The 20469-nt window shown below is 40.6% G+C and overlaps 1 protein-coding gene across 1 annotated transcript in view; it reads left to right on the top strand.

Annotated features, from left to right (window-relative positions):
* cacna1ha (calcium channel, voltage-dependent, T type, alpha 1H subunit a) overlaps window positions 1-20469 on the top strand; it is a 49738-nt gene that overhangs the window by 16652 nt on the left and 12617 nt on the right. The window contains exons 9-29 of the mRNA XM_068337901.1: window positions 1298-1464; window positions 1689-1883; window positions 6506-6657; window positions 7070-7255; window positions 7343-7460; window positions 9030-9185; window positions 9741-9828; window positions 9955-10232; window positions 11043-11399; window positions 12063-12166; window positions 12374-12497; window positions 13209-13277; window positions 13389-13573; window positions 14495-14621; window positions 15184-15309; window positions 15510-15599; window positions 15692-15884; window positions 18421-18572; window positions 18947-19056; window positions 19264-19397; window positions 19578-19648. Of these exons, the coding sequence (XP_068194002.1) occupies window positions 1298-1464; window positions 1689-1883; window positions 6506-6657; window positions 7070-7255; window positions 7343-7460; window positions 9030-9185; window positions 9741-9828; window positions 9955-10232; window positions 11043-11399; window positions 12063-12166; window positions 12374-12497; window positions 13209-13277; window positions 13389-13573; window positions 14495-14621; window positions 15184-15309; window positions 15510-15599; window positions 15692-15884; window positions 18421-18572; window positions 18947-19056; window positions 19264-19397; window positions 19578-19648 (3182 nt within the window). The remainder of the gene's footprint in view (window positions 1-1297; window positions 1465-1688; window positions 1884-6505; window positions 6658-7069; window positions 7256-7342; window positions 7461-9029; window positions 9186-9740; window positions 9829-9954; window positions 10233-11042; window positions 11400-12062; window positions 12167-12373; window positions 12498-13208; window positions 13278-13388; window positions 13574-14494; window positions 14622-15183; window positions 15310-15509; window positions 15600-15691; window positions 15885-18420; window positions 18573-18946; window positions 19057-19263; window positions 19398-19577; window positions 19649-20469) is intronic.

The raw sequence follows: 20469 nt of genomic DNA, 5'->3' as shown, positions 1-20469 counted from the left end.
CAAGTGACTCGCGACAGAAAATCTATGTCTTAAGTGTTACAGTCACTGGTGCAAAGAAATGGATAACAGGGAGGATTGAGGGAATGGTGAGGGAAAAGAGGGACCAATGTCAACACAAACAACAATAAAGGTATAGAAAGTAGTTTTGAAAAAAGTATGAGATAAAAGAGAAAGCAGACAAACCACGCCTGAGCTCAGAAGAGGCATGAAATATTAAATATTCAGACCTGGAAGGGAGAAAGGTTTAGAGAGAGGGAAAGAAAAATGAAGTATTTCCATAGAAAGAAAAGATAGAAAGGAGAGGAGAAAAAGAAGGTTTCTGTTGTGAAGGAAAAAGAAAAGGCAGTAATAGAATACAGGATCCCTCCTATTGGAGTGAATCTGCAACACACACACACACACACACACACACACACACACACACACACACACACACACACACACACACACACACACACACACACACACACACACACACACACACAGGCATGCACTCTTAAATCCTTAATATCTGCCAGTTATACACATAAATTAGCTCCTGGTTGGAGTGAAGAGTTGCTGTGTAAGATAATTACAAAAAAGTCAGCAGTGAGGACGAGAAAGAAAAACCCTTGAAACACTCCGTCAATAAACCTCTAATCTGCTCACACTCAGTGTGATTCCTTCAGACAGTGATGGAACTATTCCACCTTTTCTACTGAGCACCACACAGTTCACCTGTAAAGTACCAGGATGTATTGGGGATATTCCAGTGTTCTTGCAGTATTTTTCATACCTGACGTGTAATGTGCAGTATTCTAAGAGCTCACAAAGGAAGACTGAAGACAGCAGCTAGCTGTGATCCATGGTAAATTTTAAAACCAAGAATTTTAACCAGCTTCAAGGAAATGAAATGTGGCATTCAATTATGTACTGGAATACTGTGGATGTCTCCCGAGGACTGTCACCTTATTGTGGTGGGGGAGTTTGAGTGCCAGAATGATCGCAGGAGCTATGTTGTCAGGGGCTTTATGCTCCTGCTACGGTTTCCCTTGGTAATCAGGGTCTGGGTGACGGGTCAGACTAAGAGCAGTAACAAAACCCCTATGATAACTAAAATTTCGAGGACTGTGATGTCGCCCGGTATGGCGCAACCGGGGCTCCATCCTGGAGACAGGTCTGGGGTTGGGCTCGTATGCGGCCATTGCCTAGAATACAACAATAATAAAATGGTTCAGTCATCAGTCCTACTCAAACTAAAGTTAAGGAGAACAGCAGTACATGAGACTTTCTAAAATCTGACTGTCTCCACCCACAGGACGCCAGAGGCTTTTGTACCAGCTGGCAGGTGTGATGCCCAGCCCTTTGCTCCTGGAACTGCTCAGCTGCCCTCTATGCGCTCGCAGCCTGGAGACCTTGGAGCTGGAGCTGGGAGACCTGGAGGGAGGCAGGATTGAGGCTGACGGACTGCATGACTTCCCCCAGGTCAGACAGCATGGGCTGGTCTACTGATGCTAATGGAAAACAGAAGACTCAGGATGAATGATGTGGGAAGGGTGATGGTGGTCAAATAAAAACTCTTATCTCTTTTCAAAAAACCATGGGAGTACATAAATCTGAAAGGACTGCATTCAGTATCCTTGAATTGATATCATTTAGATTTTTTTTTTTTACTGATTCTTTCATATCCGCCTCCATGTTTTCTCTAGGGTGGAGATCTGAGGAGTGGGCGAGGTCGCATCCGGCAGCGTGGGGTCATCGAATACAAGAACAGAGTGTGTCGAGGCTGGATGAGCTTCAGGGACAAACTGAAGAGGATTGTTGAGAGTAAATATTTTAACCGAGGGATCATGATCGCTATACTCGTCAATACTCTCAGTATGGGCATAGAATACCACGAGCAGGTAAGAATGGCGACACGTACAGAGAATGAGTGGTTCAGATGAAATGGTCACGAGAGCCAGTCTGATAAAACATGAAGATTTAATTTGGTTGTCTGGGAATCTAAAAGACAGGAAATGAGAGGGCAGTGAAAGGAGGAGTCAGACACACACACAGACATACACACACTTTTGTCTCTACTGTCACACAATTTGGGTATGCTCAGACACATTATTCAAAAGAGTTTTTTCACCCAAGTGGGTTTGTTTTATATGCATCCACACGAACACAACCTTTTCATTTCCTCACCAATGCTGCAAATGGATGAAAAACTGAGAGAATTACTCTTGTACATGCACACAACCTGTTCCCTCCTTCTCCTCAGCTCTCCATCTCTAACTCCCTCTTCAGGGGATATAAGTATGTGTGTGTGTGTGTGTGTGTGTATGTATGTGTGTGTGTGCGTGTGCGTGTGCGTGTGCGTGTGCGTGCGTGTGTGTAGACGGAAGGAACAACTTAGAAAAACCAGGGCATTACTGGGTCAATTACACACAAACATAAATACACACACATGCAGGAGATTTATATAAGAGTTCCTGCCCCTTGCAGGGCTCATGCTCCCCCCTATATGTAACACTAAGGCACGGGGCTATGGCTGAGTAATGTTTTGGCTACTTATCAAGGCTGCTTCTGTACCATGATCAACCACAGAAGCTGAACCAAAGTTTATTGAGATGCTTTGAAATACAACGATTGTTCCTCACGTACACACTGCTTCAATCATATTGATCACCTTTTCTGTTAAACATAATGATAGTGGTGGAAGGCAACTGCTCAGAAGCTCATTTAGGACACTGTTGGAGCTTCTAGTCACTTTGAAACAACTTAAATGACAATGGCAATTTATAACGGCTCCTAAAATATACATCACCGGACACAGGTGACACCTAAGGGCACCTTTGTCTGATTTATTAATCGGGGGAAAAGGGTTTCCTCTAATTTTCTCCATCGATATTTTTATCTCCAATGCTTAAACTTTACAACCTCTTCAATCTTTCCTTCCTTCCACCACCTTGGCACCGTTGTTTTGTGGCAGCTGAATTTCCTTTTATGTGACACATCAGATCATAAAGCCAGCGCAGACATTGTGTTATGCTTATGCAAGCTCAATAAATTCTTTAGCTCATCTATGAGGTGTTTGAAAGCGTTTGTGGGAAAGATTGAGAAAAACACACCTAGATCAGACTCACTGCACATAGCACAGGTAACAATACAAAGAGTTTCCATAGCATGATGAAGGAACTTGTTTTCCCAAATAACACAGCTTAGCTCATCTAACATTGCAAATAAGTGAATTTAGTAAATTCACTGAGTCACAAGTTGGCCAACAATCATAGATACATAGAACAAGTTACTGATGGCACCTCTTCGGTCCAATGAGATTTATTCACCTGATGCCTATGTCAAGGGTTTTAATTTTTTTCTTACAGCAGCATAGGTCGCTGGACAAATTGGAAGCAAGACAAATCACAGCTACTGTTTCCAACTTTGAATGATAATTTAATGTAGAGTAACTAAAAATCATCACTTCTGCTCTCTCCTGAAAATGGTGTCTGTTTTTGTATGTGGTTATATTATGTCTTGGTCTTTACATGACGGTGGGGTGTATTATTGTATAGGCTTCCTGTATTATTTTGCCACTAATCTTTTTATAAAGTATTAAGTAAGACACCTTTCATAACCCATTAAACCTGAAATCTACCATACAGCACTTTATAGAAAGAATGGCGGGTGTTAAGACAGTGGACCAGAAGGAAATGAAGATGTCACCAGACCACCATTAAATAATAATGGATGGATCTGCACTGCATTGTGGTGGCTTAAGCTATAACAGCTGGCAGAGAGCTCCAAAGATTGTGCAGGTGCTTCTCTTGATGGGTGGACAGTTAAAGACAATCCAGCAGCAAAGCTAAAGCTGTGTTCTCTCCTTTTTCCATTCAGCTCAAATAAAAGGTTTTGTTGTCCTCTCAGTAAAGCACATCAGAGCTGCATTCTTGTCCCTTGATACTAAAGAGTTACTTCATTTCTTGCACAGGTGTTCCTGCTTCATTTATCAAGCTTCAGGAATGTCCCATTTAACTCAACAGACCATCAGCCAAAAATAATAGAAGAACAGAGACTCTGTGCGCTTTAAGTTGCACTCTGTTCGCTTTAAGATGTACTCTGTTGTCAACATAGAGAAACTCACTTCATTTTTAGAGCTGGGTTTCTGGCCTGGAGGCCTATTAAAACAAAGCTGATCATGAAGGACTAACGCATCAGACGTATTAGGAAAACATGTTTTCCAAATGTTAGCTAAAGTGACGTTGAATGAAAAAAGTAGTCATCTATTTAAACAGCCACTGAGTGTGCAGCTTGAATAAGAAGCTCCATTCTAACGAATCTTCATTACAGGCAGAAGGTCATGATCATACTTTGATTCACAAACTAAATTAGGGAAGTAGTATACTTTATTTATCCCGCGAGGGGAAATTACATGGTCACTCAGGTTATAATTTTTTTTTCAACAGTATACAGGCCCCCTGAACACAGCACACAAGGGGGCCTGTAAGCATGCAGTTAATACACATCAAACTACACACATTGGGAGGCAGAGTGACGGGCAGCGGCTTCTGGAACGCGCCCCAATTGAGCAGCTTGTAGGGGGGACGGCGCCTTGTTCCAGGGCACCTCAGCAGTGGCTGGGAGGTGACATCATGGTGGGAGTGGGATTTGATCCACTGATGGCTGGGGTGATTGGTCTATGAGACATTTGCTCTACCGCTGAACCACTGCCGCATCCTCCTCCTAAGTGTAATACTGTATGTACTTTCTACATCAACACTGGGGGATCAGTGGAACTACAATTGACCAACACACAACAGCTTTTAAGAATAAAGCAACACTATCGCAAAGACAACAGTTTCTGATTAGCAAAGCTAAAGGTGAAGCAGAGAGGCTGCTGGAGGTTGCACGTTGCACAGTAGACTGGAGAAGTTATTAATAATTGGGCATTCTATCTTGTCATAATTTGAGCATTTACTGAATTAAGTTGACATCCAACTGTCATGATTGTACTGAACAAGATGATAAGTGGTCATCCTACTCCTAGCTTTCCAGATGTTTTATTAAAGTCAGAGTCAGGTCTGGGTACTGGTAAAAAGATACAGCTCTATCTTTGAGGCCACAAATATACCGGCTGTATCAGTCAATCCTTTCCCTGGCATGAACCTCAAGTAAAAAAAGCAGCACCAGACACTACAAAAATAAAGTCGTGTTGCAGGTAAAGATTCTGCCAGCAACATTTTACAGCTTGTTTAAATATTATTACATGAAGTGTATTGTTCCTTAGGATTTTGTGTGACTCCATGTATTTGGATGGAGTAGGGAGTCACTCTGCAGAATGCTGTCCCCCATATATAACTGTGATTCTTAATTGTTCCCATAGTACTGAAAAATGATTGTTATTGCAAAAGTGATGAATAGTCCTCTGGTTAATATTCTAAGTGATCATGCACATTATCACCATCATACTTACACTGATTGAAAATCATAAATATGTATTATTATATATTACTGCCTTTTTCAAAAACTTTTAGGTGTAAAATGCATGAATAAAATTCTACAAGATGTTCATAGGCTGAAGGTCAACCCCTCTCTATATGTTCTATCACAGCTATTGGATTTCTGAATGCTGGTATTGTCTCTGGGTTTGTTTCATACACCATGCACCAAGACATAAAACAGGCTTTGATTTGTTGATTCCCCTCGTGAATAGAATCACAATTAGTCTTAACTAGATATTCACGGCATGAGAATAAAAGTATTTTCCCCCAATTGCAAGGCTCAATAATATATCAGAATGTATGTGGATGTATTCAGTCATCCAGGGATCATAATTAATTATTTGTGAATACACAAAGCTTATGAAAATGTGATGATGATACAAGTTTGAAAACAGTAAAGACTACCAGTGAGTTTATTGTTACTGTGTATTACAAGAGATCATGAATGAAAAGTTTTCAACCTTGTCGGCAGGTATTAAATTGAATTTGTTGCCACTTAATGGGCTGTATAATGCTCTGATTTACTCTACCAGTTGAGAGACACTCCGTATTTGTTCAGATGTGACACAGTGTGACTCTGAAAGTAGCACTGCTCTGTATAAAAACCTATTATGTATAACCATGTCATGAATTTTGGTCTGAATCATCAGCCTTAGATCACTGATGCAGATAGTAGTGAGTCATTTCTTTGAAGAACTGTTGAGGATGTGGCCACGTGATGCGTTTACTGGCACACGACTGCTGTGTTTTCCATAAAAGACTCGATTGGATGCTTTATGAGACGGCCTCAGGTACATCTTGCTGGCTCAGTGACTGTAATGTCGAGTGAGTACAGTAGATCAGCGCTGATCAATCGCTGCTGTTGGTCTCATTTAATTGATTGGGCCTGACCAAAGCTCTGAACTTGATTGATAATGTCTGTGCTGTGCAGAGAGCAATAAGAAGGGTGAGGAGTTTTACTAGTCTTGAATAGTCTTTCTTTCCACCTTTCCTTCTTTCTTACTTTTCTTTGTTCCTTCTTTCCTTCTTCCTCCACCCAGCCTGAGGAGCTGACTGATGTCCTGGAAATCAGTAACATTGTGTTCACCAGTATGTTTGTCCTGGAGATGGGTTTTATGCTGCTGGCCTTTGGCCTGTTTGGATACATCAGGAACCCGTACAACATATTCGATAGCATCATCGTCATCATCAGGTAAACCAGGATAATGTTAATTGTTTCCAATTCAGTGAACAAATAGAAAATTCCACAATCAGTATAGATATCACAAATTATGTAGCTGATAAGCCTATGCCTGGAGGCTCCCCCCTGTTGTCATTTGTCCAGCTCGTCAGTCATTGGGTCATGCATGTCAGGTTTGCTGCTGCATCATCATCTTTGCAATAGATTGTATGCTCATAATGGATCGCAAAGAAATGACTTTACTCACAGCAACTCTGACATGTTCTTAATCCTGTCAAAATGACCATCCTGTTCTTTGCTAGAGCTCATATTGGATCAAAAGCATTTCATCTATTTGGTTGCATGTCTTTCTGATAGGGAAAACTATTAGAAACCTTCATAAGTAGCCCAGATTTACTAAAGATGATTGTTTTTTCATTCTCAGTGTGTGGGAGATCATTGGTCAAGCAGACGGTGGGCTGTCAGTCCTGCGAACGTTTCGTCTGCTTCGGGTTCTGAAACTAGTTCGCTTCCTTCCCGCCTTGAGGAGACAGCTAGTGGTGCTGATGAAGACCATGGACAATGTGGCTACTTTCTGCATGTTGCTGATGCTTTTCATCTTCACATTCAGGTTTCACACTCACAGCACACACACTCTCTCAAATCCATCAAAATTGATGCATAAAGACTGAACTGATTGCTGTCTTGTTTTTTACAGTATACTGGGTATGCATCTGTTTGGTTGTAAATTCAGTCTTCAGACGGAGAACGGAGACACCATCCCCGACCGTAAAAACTTTGACACTTTACTCTGGGCCATTGTCACTGTATTCCAGGTTGGTTCTCAGCTCATAATGATGCCGATAGGGGGCTTTGCTTGCTAATTCATATATAGATCTGCTTTTCTTTCTTGAATAAATGTTTTTTTAATATATTAAGGCTAAGATATTAACACATACACACAGACACAAATGCATTTATATACATATATACAGTATATATGTGTGTGTGTGTGTGTGTGTATGTATATATACAGTAAATGTATACTGTATATATATAAAATATTCCGTAAATAGTCTTTCCATTGGCAATTCAAACACTTCGCAATTTTTTAATGATCACTAGGAACGCGTCATTCAAAAAACATTCTGGAAGTTTGTGACTTGAAACGCAAGAAAAGTTTTTCACTTGTTACAGATGATAATAAAAATATCCCGACTGACAGGTGCTGATTTTGAATAATTCTCCTGCAGGATTTCCACTGATGTGTTCCAGTTCACTTGCAGTATATACACCCTAACAAGTATTAAACTGTCAGTCATGCACCAGCTGAAAAGCATCTCTGAATCCAGATAGATATGTCGCTGGCTTCCTTTCAAACACACACCTCAGACTAACTCCTCACTGTCTCATGTTCCAACAGAGTCTGTGGAAATGGATCATGATAGGGAAAATGTTAGCAGTAGCATCACATCCTTCACACCGTCTACTTTTAAAAGATAAACTGGGCAACGTGTTGCTGTGACTACTTTTTTGTTTTTTACACCAACATACGTATACATTGTAAAAGGAAATGTCAAACTTACTGGAATGTGTTCACATGAATGTAGGTGATGGTGCCAGGATCTTCTCATCTGTCAAATGCTATGAAATTGGAAATTTGGCCTAAGCACAACCTCTCACTGTTACTTTTATTTATTGCCCTTCTTTTTCTGGAGAAATTACTCAGTTACTCCACATAGGTTGTCCTCTTTTCTATACTGATTGCATCAGCACAAAGGTAGAACACAGAAGGGACTGGCCTGTCAGAGTAAAATGCTGAAAAAGCATTTCGTCCTGCAATAACTGTCACTATACTATAATCAGTATAGTTCTGGAGAGTAGCTGCAGTACACGCAAGTCTCTGCATACTTGTGTACATGCGTAGTAGTCACAGACAGTGCAGTGAATTGCCTTCCTGCCACAGCGCTTTATGTGTGGGCAGAGGCAGGGTCGAGCATTCATGCTGCATCATGAACAGCATCTTATTTTAACAGCTTTCATCGCTCATGTTGATTTAGGTATATGCAGTCACATGGACACATGCACTCAAACACACTTACATGTTAACTATAATGCTCCAGTGTGTATGAGGATGAAGTATTGTGCCAAGAACGCAATAAAAGTAGCTTAACGCTGTGTTTTATAAAGCAAATAGAACCCACAGGAACAGTATAAATATGTACTAAACCTCTATTTCCTGCCTTTCTGTGTCTCTTTCTATATTGGTGCTTTCTTTTCTTTTAACGATGGGACCGTTTTTTTCATTTCCTTTATTTGTTCACATATGAGATCTTTTCCATCCATCTCTTTTGCTCCACTGCTTTATTTATGTGCAAACCTCTCTGTGTTTCATTGGACTATAGATTCTTACCCAGGAGGACTGGAATGTTGTGCTGTATAATGGGATGGCCTCTGCCTCTCCATGGGCAGCTCTCTACTTTGTTGCCCTCATGACATTTGGCAACTATGTCCTCTTTAATTTACTTGTCGCCATTTTGGTTGAGGGCTTCCAGGCTGAGGTGAGTGTGAATATTGGTTTTATTATTCTAGTCTTAGATGTTTCATTTTTTGGTTTGTCTTAAATATTGATAAACAAAACTCACTAAGTCCCTTCAGTTATTCTTTCTCATTACATTCAGTTTAATTACAGCACAATTGTCAGGAGAACACTGTTAAGATTAATGTCTGATTCTTAACAGCACCTCTAATCTACAGCTGTGTGAATGCTGCATAAATTAACTCCCATGGAGCCATCTGAGGGCCGGAGGTCTGAACTTTAAATTGCCAAACTGTCACATCATGCAAGGCACCACAGCCTTTAATGAAGATTATGACCATCCCCTAACACGCCTACTGATTATTTCAGATCATCAATTCTTCCTCATCAAATCCTTTTATCATGTGGGCCCCCAGGATTATGGAGAGCCATTAGCCACAAAAATACCCTACGAGCACAGAATGCTCTGCAATCTATTCCTTGATTAGAAATGGGCTCCTGCAATTTTTTTCCATGTAGATGATAATTGGAAAGAAATGCTGGAAAAATATATCAATTTACCATGCCTGTGTCATAGGGTGATGCTAATCGGTCGGAGTCAGATGATGAGAAGAAATCGGATAACTTTGACGAGGACGAGAAAGTAGAACAACTCCGGGATACCGGTAGGTGAAGTGATGGTTTAGCTGTTTTTTGTTTTTTTTTGGTGCTGTTTTTCCTCCTGGTCTAATCATTTCTTAACATAATGGTAATGATTGTAATGATATGAAGAAGATATTCTTTCTCCACAGAGCTGAAAATGTACTCTCTGATGATGACAGCCAATGGCCATGTGGATCCTCGTAGCTCAATCGCTCCTCCAATAATCATGCGTACAGCCGCCACACCCATGCCCACTCCGAAGAGCTCCCTGGGACCCGATTCTATCCTTGGAGATGATTTCATTTGTAGAGAAGGGGTGTCTGGTGAGGTTGGACTGAGCTTCCCTGAGGCTGGAATCCGGCCCACAGAGTCTCGCCGTGGGAGCTCCGCCTCAGTGGACCCTTCAGCCTATGACCAGTGCTCTTTGGTGAGTTGCATCAAACAGGCTATGGAATAAGTGAACCTAAGAATTGTTTATCAAGCCAGTTCCAGCACTTTTCCTAAAATAGTTACAGGTGTCACCCATGAATGAATGTTGCATATATTAACACCACAAAACTACCACCTAACCTAAACAAAACATTAAATTACCTCAGACTGGATTACTGAATATAACCCAGCAACCAAGCAGAAGCCAAGATATATAGTGGACATGTAAGACAAATGAGCTGATACAGCAGTCCAAACTGGAAACCCATAAAGGCTACAGACGGAAAAGGGGGACTAGATTTAAAAAAAAAAAAGTCTAGGTTGCAGCATCACCATAACACTGTTATACCTCCTGTTTATGTAACGGTCCATTATTCCTGACAATGTAGAGATGGTTGTAATGCCCTAAAAAACATGGAAGCTTGAAGCAACATCAGGAAGCATATGGTGACAGGAAAGTATATTTACCTGTCGTATAACAGTTAAAATTTGATCCAGCATGCAACTAGCATATGAACAATATTTATGGTAAAATACTGTAAGTAAAAATACATCACATAATTTCTTGCTCATATTTTTTCTACCTTTTTAATTTTCACTCATCAAAGAAAATTGTTTTTTGAAAATGTTTCTTAAGAAAAGAAAAAGATGTAGACACTCAAGAGCAAGCATATACATTAGTTGTTATCATGCTCAAGTTCAATCCCAAAATGAACAAGAGTCATCAATAACTTATGATAATGATGGTTCCACATGAATTTTCATGACCACATGCACGTGGCGTACCAACAATGTCATGCCTCTCCAGAGCCTCTCAAGTCCGGGCCGGCGCTCACCTCTTCCTCCCCGCTCGTGGGGAAGTCGTCGCTCCAGCTGGAACAGCCTGGGAAGGGCGCCGAGCCTCAAAAGGCGGGACACCAGTGGTGAGAGGGAAAGCCTACTATCTGGTGAAGGAGGAGAAGAAGAAGATGGTGGTGAGGACGGAGGGGATGCTGGGAGCAATCGCCTACGGCCGGACACCTTGGAGCTGCTCCAGGCGTCTACTGTCTGCCCTGCCATAATAACTGAGTATGGTGACTGTAATGGCAGAACCGTGACCTACGACCCCAACATAGTTTCAGACCCCAAGGATGATTCCTCACCTGAGGATGACATGGATGATGATGTAAGAAACTTTTTTTACAGGCCTACCCTCAGGTTTATTCTTTCTCTCTTTCCCTAGCTGTCCATCATTTTTTTTTGTCTTTGTCACCAATGTTGTCTCTGTCTTACTTTGAGATGTTATATATTGTTATATTTTACTCTGGATGATCTTTGTTGTGATCTTGAGGGTTTTCTCAGCTCCACATTGAGCTCTGAAAGGTTTCTCAACTGATACATAAAACATTCCAAGTCAAATCAATATGTTTACATTGTTTTCATCTCCAACGATATCTGAGCAGAGGTTTTATTCCATACACTTTACACACACACACACACGCACACACTCACACACACACACACGCACACACAAGACACACACAGTAGCAGCACTTGGAGCACTCAGATGAAACTGAATATTGTCTTCTTTTTTGGGTGTAATGGGCAACAGAAATGTTATTAATGCTGTTAAACACAATCCCCACCATTATTATCTAGAGCTACTTTTACAGCTGTAAAGGAATGTGGAATTTTTGAAAAAAAAACATTAGATTATGGCGCTATTTCCCTTTGATGACACTGCTACTAAACCAATAACAAGCTTGTTATTCTACTTAATAGACATGTATTGGAAGTGCAATCGTCTGAAAAGTGTGAAAGTCAGAACAACTGTGTATTTGCTTCACAGAATTCTTTTTGCTACTGGGCTAAAAAAGAGATCCATAACTTGAAGCCTGGCTGGTGCAAAGAGCACGAGGAATGGACGCTGTACCTGTTTTCTCCAGAGAACCGGTAAGTCACAGAAAGAAGGGCAACATCAATCTGAATGGGTCGAGTCTCATTTGGCTCCCTCACTCTCTTTCCTCTTCCTTATGTAATTATTGAGGTTGCCCTATCTCATTGCTCTTCCCTCTGCATTCTCGTTGCTAAATGTTAGGTTGATAGATTTAAACAACCATAAATGTTTTATAGCTGACTCTGTGCAATCTGTGTGTTTAGATTCCGTATGTGGTGCCAAAGTGTGATCTCTCACAAATTGTTCGACCATGTGGTTCTGGTTTTCATCTTCCTCAACTGCATCACCATTGCTCTGGAAAGACCTGATATACAACCTCACAGCACAGTAAGACACACACACACACACACACACACACACACACACACACACACACACACACACACACACACACACACACACACACACACACACACACATACACACACACGCTGTTTCAGACTGTTTCAAATGTTTAAAATTCATTAATTAACAGAGAAGCGTGAGAGTATGAGAGAGCAAATATTAAATAATTCATGCTCCTAAATATTTGTTCACTTTCAACTGCTGCTCAGAATAATGCGTTTTAGTATGGGTTTTTTTTAATCATATGTACAACTGGATGTTTTGGCTACTTGTAGATATGTAGAGATATAAGGAAAATGTTATCACGGTTGCATGCTGCTAATGTGTTGAGAATGATACAGCTCACTAGTCTAGCTACATCAAGGCTAAAGGTTATCTGCAATTCATTACATCCATCACAGAGGTCACATTGGCATCTGTTGGTTTGTCAGTTGTGGGTTTTTTTTCACTTCCTTTAACATAGTGGGATATAAAATTATCCAGTCAATTGAGTTCATAGTTAAATTTAATGAGACTTTACATTAAATTATGAATACAGTATATAAAATTAAATTAAAAGGGTGTGTTTGGCTTCAGTTGAGGTATGTGCCTTACTCAATGCCCTTCTAGTCGTACAAATGTCCATGCTACTGTGAATAAAAGATGGATGTCTTCATTTTTGAAAACTCTTTAATGAATGTCACTCCTCTTTAGGAGCGAGTGTTTCTGAGTGTCTCGAACTATGTTTTCACTTTGATCTTCCTGGCAGAGATGGCCATAAAGGTAAGTATTCTTTTCTCTGGTATTATAAAAAGGTGTCTTTTAACTTTTTTTCCAACATTTTTTGGTTCTAACTGAATTTACATTTTAATTTGGCCATAATGATTTCCCCAGGTTGTAGCTCTGGGTTTCTGCTTTGGGAAGCAGACTTACCTCCAGTCCAGCTGGAATATTCTTGATGGTCTGTTGGTGTTTGTGTCTCTGGTGGACATCCTGGTCTCTCTGGCCTACACTGGTGGAAACAGGATCCTGGGCATCCTCAGAGTCCTTCGTCTGTTGCGAACATTACGTCCACTGAGGTACTGAACATGTGTTTTTATGGGTGAATATGTACACTACCTGGCCAAAAATAGATGCTGTCTGGATTTAACTAAGCAAATAGGTTCAAGCCTCCTTTTGGATAATTACTGCATGGGCAATTATCTTTCAGCTGGCAACAAGTCACATAACCCCAACTAGTGCAGTAGAACTCAGGGCTATGTTCAATAGTGAAAGTAAAATACATACAAATAGGAAACTCAAGGGATTGGGACTTAACAGCTGAGTAGTCTTGATAAAACCACTTATCAGTGAGGCTAACTGGGAAAAATGGTTAAAATTTTCTAGGGACCATAAAGATTGGACTCTGGAGCAATGGAGGAAGGTCATGTGATCTGAGGAGTCCAGATTTACCTTGTTCCAGAGTGATGGGCGCATCAGGGTAATAAGACAGGCAGTTGAAGTGATACACCTATCGTGCCTAGTACGTACTGTACAAGCCTGGGGGGGCATTGTTGTGATCTGAGGTTGTTGCAGCTGGTCAGGTCCATGTTCAGCATCAGCATGTGCTCAAAGAATGAGGTCCGCTGACTACCTGAATATACTAAATGAACAGGTTATTCCATCAAAGGATTTTTCCCCTTCCCAATGGAACTGGCATATTCCAAGATGACAATGCCAGGATTCATCGGGCTCAAATTGTGAAAGTGGTTCGGGGAGCATGAAACAACATTTCACACATGGATTGGTCTCCAGCAAGTCCAGACCTTAACCCCCAGTGAGAATCTTTGGGATGTGCTGGAGAAAGGCTTTGTATAGCAGTCAGACTCTACTGCCATCAATGCAAGAACACCGGATAGAAATAATTCTTAAACCATTACATAAGTTTATTGAAACAATGCCACTGCAAACGTGTGCCATAATCAAAGCTAAAGTCTCTATGTATTATTTGTCCTTTTCAGAGTGATCAGCCGGGCCCCAGGGTTGAAGCTGGTTGTGGAGACACTCATCACCTCTCTGAGACCCATTGGAAATATTGTTCTCATTTGCTGTGCATTCTTCATCGTGTTTGGCATCTTGGGAGTTCAGGTAGCTTGCAATCTCTTGCACAAACTCACACAAACCAGTAATTTCATAATTTTACACTGTGGGCCTAAAGAAATTAGCTGGAGATATAATGCAAACACTGTTCATTACTCAGCTGTGGTTTTTTTTTTTTCTGAGCTCAAGGACAAAGCCTGAAATCTTTTAAGCTTAAATGTCAGACTTTGTGAGCAGCAGCATGTGTGATTGTTTTTTTTCCTTTAGAGGGGGGGGCTGGAAGAGTTTTGAATATCAAACTAAACACCCCCCTCCCACACACACACACACACACACACACACACACACACACACAAACTTCAATGTTTTGAAACAATGCCATTTAGGATAAATGTGAAAGGGGGGCAACATAACCTCCAGGTTAGCTTTTAGCTGAGCACTCAGGAAGACGACTACAATGTGCTCCATCATACTTCCTTTTATTCCCACCAGGTTTGTTTGAAGGTTTGTTTAAACCGCCACAGCTCTGGTACAATAAAGATAATGTGGAAATGTGTCAGCCAAATAGCCCCACAGGCTTTGATCACTGTCTCATTCTTTCATTCCTAAGCTGTTTAAAGGAAAGTTTTACCACTGCGAAGGCTTGGACACAAAGAACGTCACCAACAAGTCTGACTGTCTACAGGCCAACTACCGCTGGATACGAAGGAAGTACAACTTTGACAACCTGATTCAGGTATAAATGGACTCATGGGGAAAAAGGGGAGAAAAAAAAGGATGTAGGGATGAAAACTTCTGTTGAAGTTGGCACACAACCTCTGAAAAAACTTTAAATTTGTCATTTAAATACCCAAACCAATATCAGTGCAAGGTTTGCACAATAAAAAGTCTATATTTTTCAAGCCTTTTATTTACTTAACTTTATTTCCTGTCCAGGCTCTGATGTCCTTATTTGTGCTGTCCTGTAAGGATGGCTGGGTCAACATCATGTATGATGGTCTGGATGCAGTTGGGGTAGACCAACAGGTAACATTATAAGGAGCAGACTGAGGCACATCCCAGAACTAGTCCGAAGCATTTGTTCGTGGCTCATCATGTCTATTCCACTCTCTGCGCAGCCTGTGAGGAATCACAACCCGTGGATGCTGCTTTACTTCATCTCCTTCCTGCTGATTGTCAGCTTCTTTGTCCTCAACATGTTTGTCGGGGTCGTCGTTGAGAACTTTCACAAGTGTCGGCAGGACCAAGAGGAGGAGGAGGCCCGTTTACGGGAGGAGAAGAGGCTCAAAATGATAGACAAAAAACGCAGGAGTAAGGAGAATGGAGGGGCTGGTCGGTAGTCTATTTTTCTGAGCACTGCCTGCTTTCAGAGCCTGTGAAAAGAAACAAAGAGAATGATATCTGGGAAATATATTGAGATCAGAACATTACAAAGATGTTCAAAAGGCTGGCTAGCTCACACAAACAGTGACCACTGAGAGAAGGCGTAGGCTATGCCAGTCTATTGCATGTAACTGCATGACTGCAGCCCTCCACCAACCCTAACCCAACACTGCATGTAATTTTTTTTATACTGGGCTAACCTGACCAACCAACCAACCAGCTGAAGCTGTAGATTAGATGCTCACTTTTTAAATAATAGAACTGCCACTACCAAGGTGTCAAAAATCACAACAAAGCATCCAGTAATCACTTCATGGCTTGGATTTTATTCTTAAAGACCAGAAACTCAAAACAGACAATGAGAATAGAAATAAGTTGTTTTTAAATTAATGTTGAAGACTTTTGCAGCACCTGTAGATCAGGTGATACTGATCAAGGCTGACACGTTCCCCCATGTGTCTTGGATTTTGCTAGCTAACTTTGATTAGTGAAATGATGCCATTGGCTCCTTCTTTTCCTCTGAATGCATGTGCAACTCTCAAGCGTTCGATATGAAGCAGATGGAAGCGAGATATTTCATATAAGCAAGCTTTGACTGGCAGACTCAGAAACATAGCAGATGTTACGGCTGCTATTCCTGCGAATAGCTTCAGCATTTGGCGCAGTGTTTAATACAGCTAGTACAAGCATGTGAGATGTCATGAACACCACAGAGACAAGTCCAAATGCTTGCAACACAAACCAGAAATTTGTGAGGACTTGTTCTTTATTGTGTTTAATGTCTCACACTAAAAATTAAAGTAAATTGACAAATGAAAATGTGCTTTTATTGGTGTGAAAATCATGGAATGACACCACAATTATTTAAAACAGCACTAGAAGGCAGTATATGATGTGAGCAGAGTGTCACTATTTTCATCCTTTAGTCCCACTGGTCTAAAACTACTAAAGATCCAGACTGTAGTTGCACAGAAGAGATCTTTGGACATTGATAATCTAATGTACAATCAAATTCAAAATGAAAAGTTTTAGATTACTGAGATTTTTCTAATGAGTTAGAAATAACTACAGTACATTGACATCATTGAATAGAAGTGTAGCTCCTGGATGTGTTCAACATCACTTTCACATCGTGAGAATTTGAAATGAATGATGAACAAGAGCAGTGAAGCATTGTTGATGGACAGATTTCTCCTCAAGTAAATAATTTGTGTATTAATGGTATTGTGTTGTTGAACACACCATGCACGGCCCGTCTCAGTCAGACATTATTGTTTTACATCAAAGGCATGTAAGCATGATGTACTTGGGACAATGACATGAACATGCATGCATAAATGCATATAATCAACAGATATGGACATGTGAGTGCACAGTCTGTCAGAACATACTGTGGTCACATATGTTAATGATTCCAGACATTACTGAGCTTTAATTGCTACATTAAAAGCTTTGTTTTATCAAAAGCAGTAAATCCATTGCATGCTGTGCTTCTAAGGAGCAGCACTCTTGTCAAAAAGAACACTGTAGTTTGGGTTATATTATAGACTTTGAGCCTCCCGTTTATAAATCACAGACACCTTTTTACTCGGGCAAGAACAAAAGGATCATGAAAGCAATGAATCTTGAAGAAATGCTCCAACTAAAGGAACACAATTTTTTTCTGGAATACACATTTTTGACTTACTTTAGTCCAGCATGGAGGTCTGTTTCCTAAAGGCCTGCAGAACCGGCATTAGCTGATGTAAGACAACATTCGATGGTGCAATGTGCGAGAAAGATCATTGAGACTCATTCCTAATTTCTCGAAACATAAAAACATGAGTTTCTTTAGGAAAATGTTGCATTGCATGCAAACTATCTTAAGTACTATTATAACAACCTTCTTTGTTACACCTGGCTTCTTCCTCTTTTAGCACATGACGAATAAAAAGATAATGAGACAGTAGAGTTTTATGAAGCATCTAAAACAAGCTTTTCGTCAGCTGTAAATGGCTTAGACTGCAGAGATACTTGCATGTAAAAATAGAAACTGCACGGCAGTCACACGATCAACAAAAGCAGTAATTACAAATTAAATGAAGTGAATTACACAGCCAACCTGTGACTCTCATGTCCTCACTTACTTGAACATTTCATACAGGCAGTGGTGTGCACAGAATTTCTACATATGGGAATTGACTTGAGAAGGCAAATATTGTGAAATCTAATCTTTGGATGGCTGAAATAAACAATTGGAAAGGGAACTATCTGAGAAATAGAGCCATGGAGGTCACACTTCCTTGACCTCTGCACCTTTGTGTGCGCACCACTGGACAGGTGTTAGATTCAAATGGATCAGGGTTACAGTAACTCACAGTGGTGATCTCTTTGTCTCTGTTTGACATTTCTTTTTTCTTATGTTATCTTTTGTGTGTGTTTGTGTGTGCGTGCGTGCGTGCATGTGTGTGCTTGTGGACTCCAGAGGCCAAGCAGAGGCCTTACTATGCAGACTACTCTCCCCTGCGTCTGTCCATCCACACTCTGTGCACCAGCCACTACCTGGACCTCTTCATCACTTTCATCATCTGTATCAATGTCTTCACCATGAGTATAGAACACTACAATCAGCCACAGGTAATTTACTATGTACACACATATTCTTTCCTTGGTTATAAAGATACAAATATTAGGTTCATTGGCAACATTCAATATTCAGCAGCAGTTTACAATAACAAAATCACACATGAACAGTTTAAATGATGCACTGTAACACGTTTGTATTCCATGTTCAGTACAAAATGCTACATTTAATGACTACTGCAGTCTCAAAATATTCTTCTGAAACACACTTATTTGCAATTCAGATGTTAAAGTGCTGCTAACCTTTTTAGACTTACAAGAGTCTAAAGGTTTTCTTCTGTTAAATCCTGAATTTATGAAAATTTATTTACTCTAAAACTTCAATATATAGGTGTCCATAAGAAATAATCCTCTGTCTGTGTGTTCAGTATTTAGAGGAGGTTCTGAAGTATTGTAACTACGTGTTTACCTTCATCTTCATCATTGAGGCCCTGCTCAAACTTGTAGCATTTGGCATCCAGAGGTTCTTCAAAGACAGGTGAGGCATAAAAGCATTATAACAACTGAAAGTCATTATTCCCCATTATTTTCAAGGTGCGCTATAAAATATGTGGTGTGAAGCATGAACTACTACTGTCTGGTGAAGATTTTAGAGGCTTGATGTCAAACTGAAATGAACAAACAAAGGAGCAGCAAACTTTCACTACAGGTATCTAAAATCGTTTTATTTTTACATGTATTCCAGATGGAACCAGTTGGATATCGCTATAGTGGCTTTGTCCATCATGGGCATCACCCTGGAGGAGCTGAAAATGAGTGCGGCGCTGCCGATAAATCCCACCATCATCAGAATCATGAGAGTGCTCAGAATAGCTCGAGGTAGAAACACACATGATCCGTTCTTAGACCTTTTATATTAATGAACTCAGAGGCCGTCTGGCTGTAGTAATAAGTAAATCTGTGTGCGAGAGCCTTGATGCGATGCTGTCATCGGGCCATTATCAATTAAGAGCCAAACGAAACAACTATCTGTTGAACCGCGCCTCTGTCCTTCTGTAGTGCTGAAGCTGCTGAAGATGGCCACGGGGATGAGAGCTCTGCTGGATACGGTCATGCAAGCACTTCCACAGGTGAACACAGACCACATGCAGCCTTGAACATTTGGAATATTGTTTTATGTATGATTATTTTAATGCACTGAGAGTAAAGTAATAATGCTTTCCTTACAATTGGTAGCTCTATTGCGACCCTAAAATGTCCCATTTTGTGTTTCCCTTTTCTTTCCTTTCTTTGATCACATGCACATGATAATAAAGGACATACTACATTCATTTTTATGTCTGTTAAATCCATAAAAAACTCAAAGGAAGCAAACATCTTTGCAAATTAATTTCATGTCTTGGTAAGACAATGACACAGCTGAGGCCACAAAGAAGTCAGTTTTTGTGTAGATTCGACGATAAGGGTCCATCTTCCTCCCTCATGTTTTTTATTTTCTGTACAGTCCAGACACACACGCCATTTAAAATCTTCCCACGGACACATTGAGCATCACAGGTCTCGCTCCTGATAGCTGCTACAGCTCTTAGAGGCAAAGAGCAGCTGGACTACAGATTATGATGCACATGTGGTGACAGACACCACGGGTCTTCTGCTTCCAAAATGTTAAGTTCACCGATACAAAACAAGACACAGAGAGCACAACAGTTTTAAAGGAACTAGACTAAGGATAGCATGCTGGGAGTGGAGTCAGTCTCTGGAAGTGGAAAAGGTTCACGAGGTGTATAAGGAAGTCCTTTGTGATGACTATATTTATACTAAAGCCAATAGGCTCCACCTGCAGATGCATACATATACGTATGTTGTCTGAAATGGCCCATGGATTGCTTTCCATTTATGTTAGTCAGTAAATGATAATGTAAATTAGCAAACACAAGCTCAACAACTCACA

The sequence above is a fragment of the Antennarius striatus genome, chromosome 16 (assembly GCF_040054535.1).
Source record: "Antennarius striatus isolate MH-2024 chromosome 16, ASM4005453v1, whole genome shotgun sequence".
Taxonomy (NCBI): domain Eukaryota; kingdom Metazoa; phylum Chordata; class Actinopteri; order Lophiiformes; family Antennariidae; genus Antennarius; species Antennarius striatus.
Note: the sequence above shows the minus strand (reverse complement) of the source record. Positions and strands in the feature narration are given on the sequence as shown.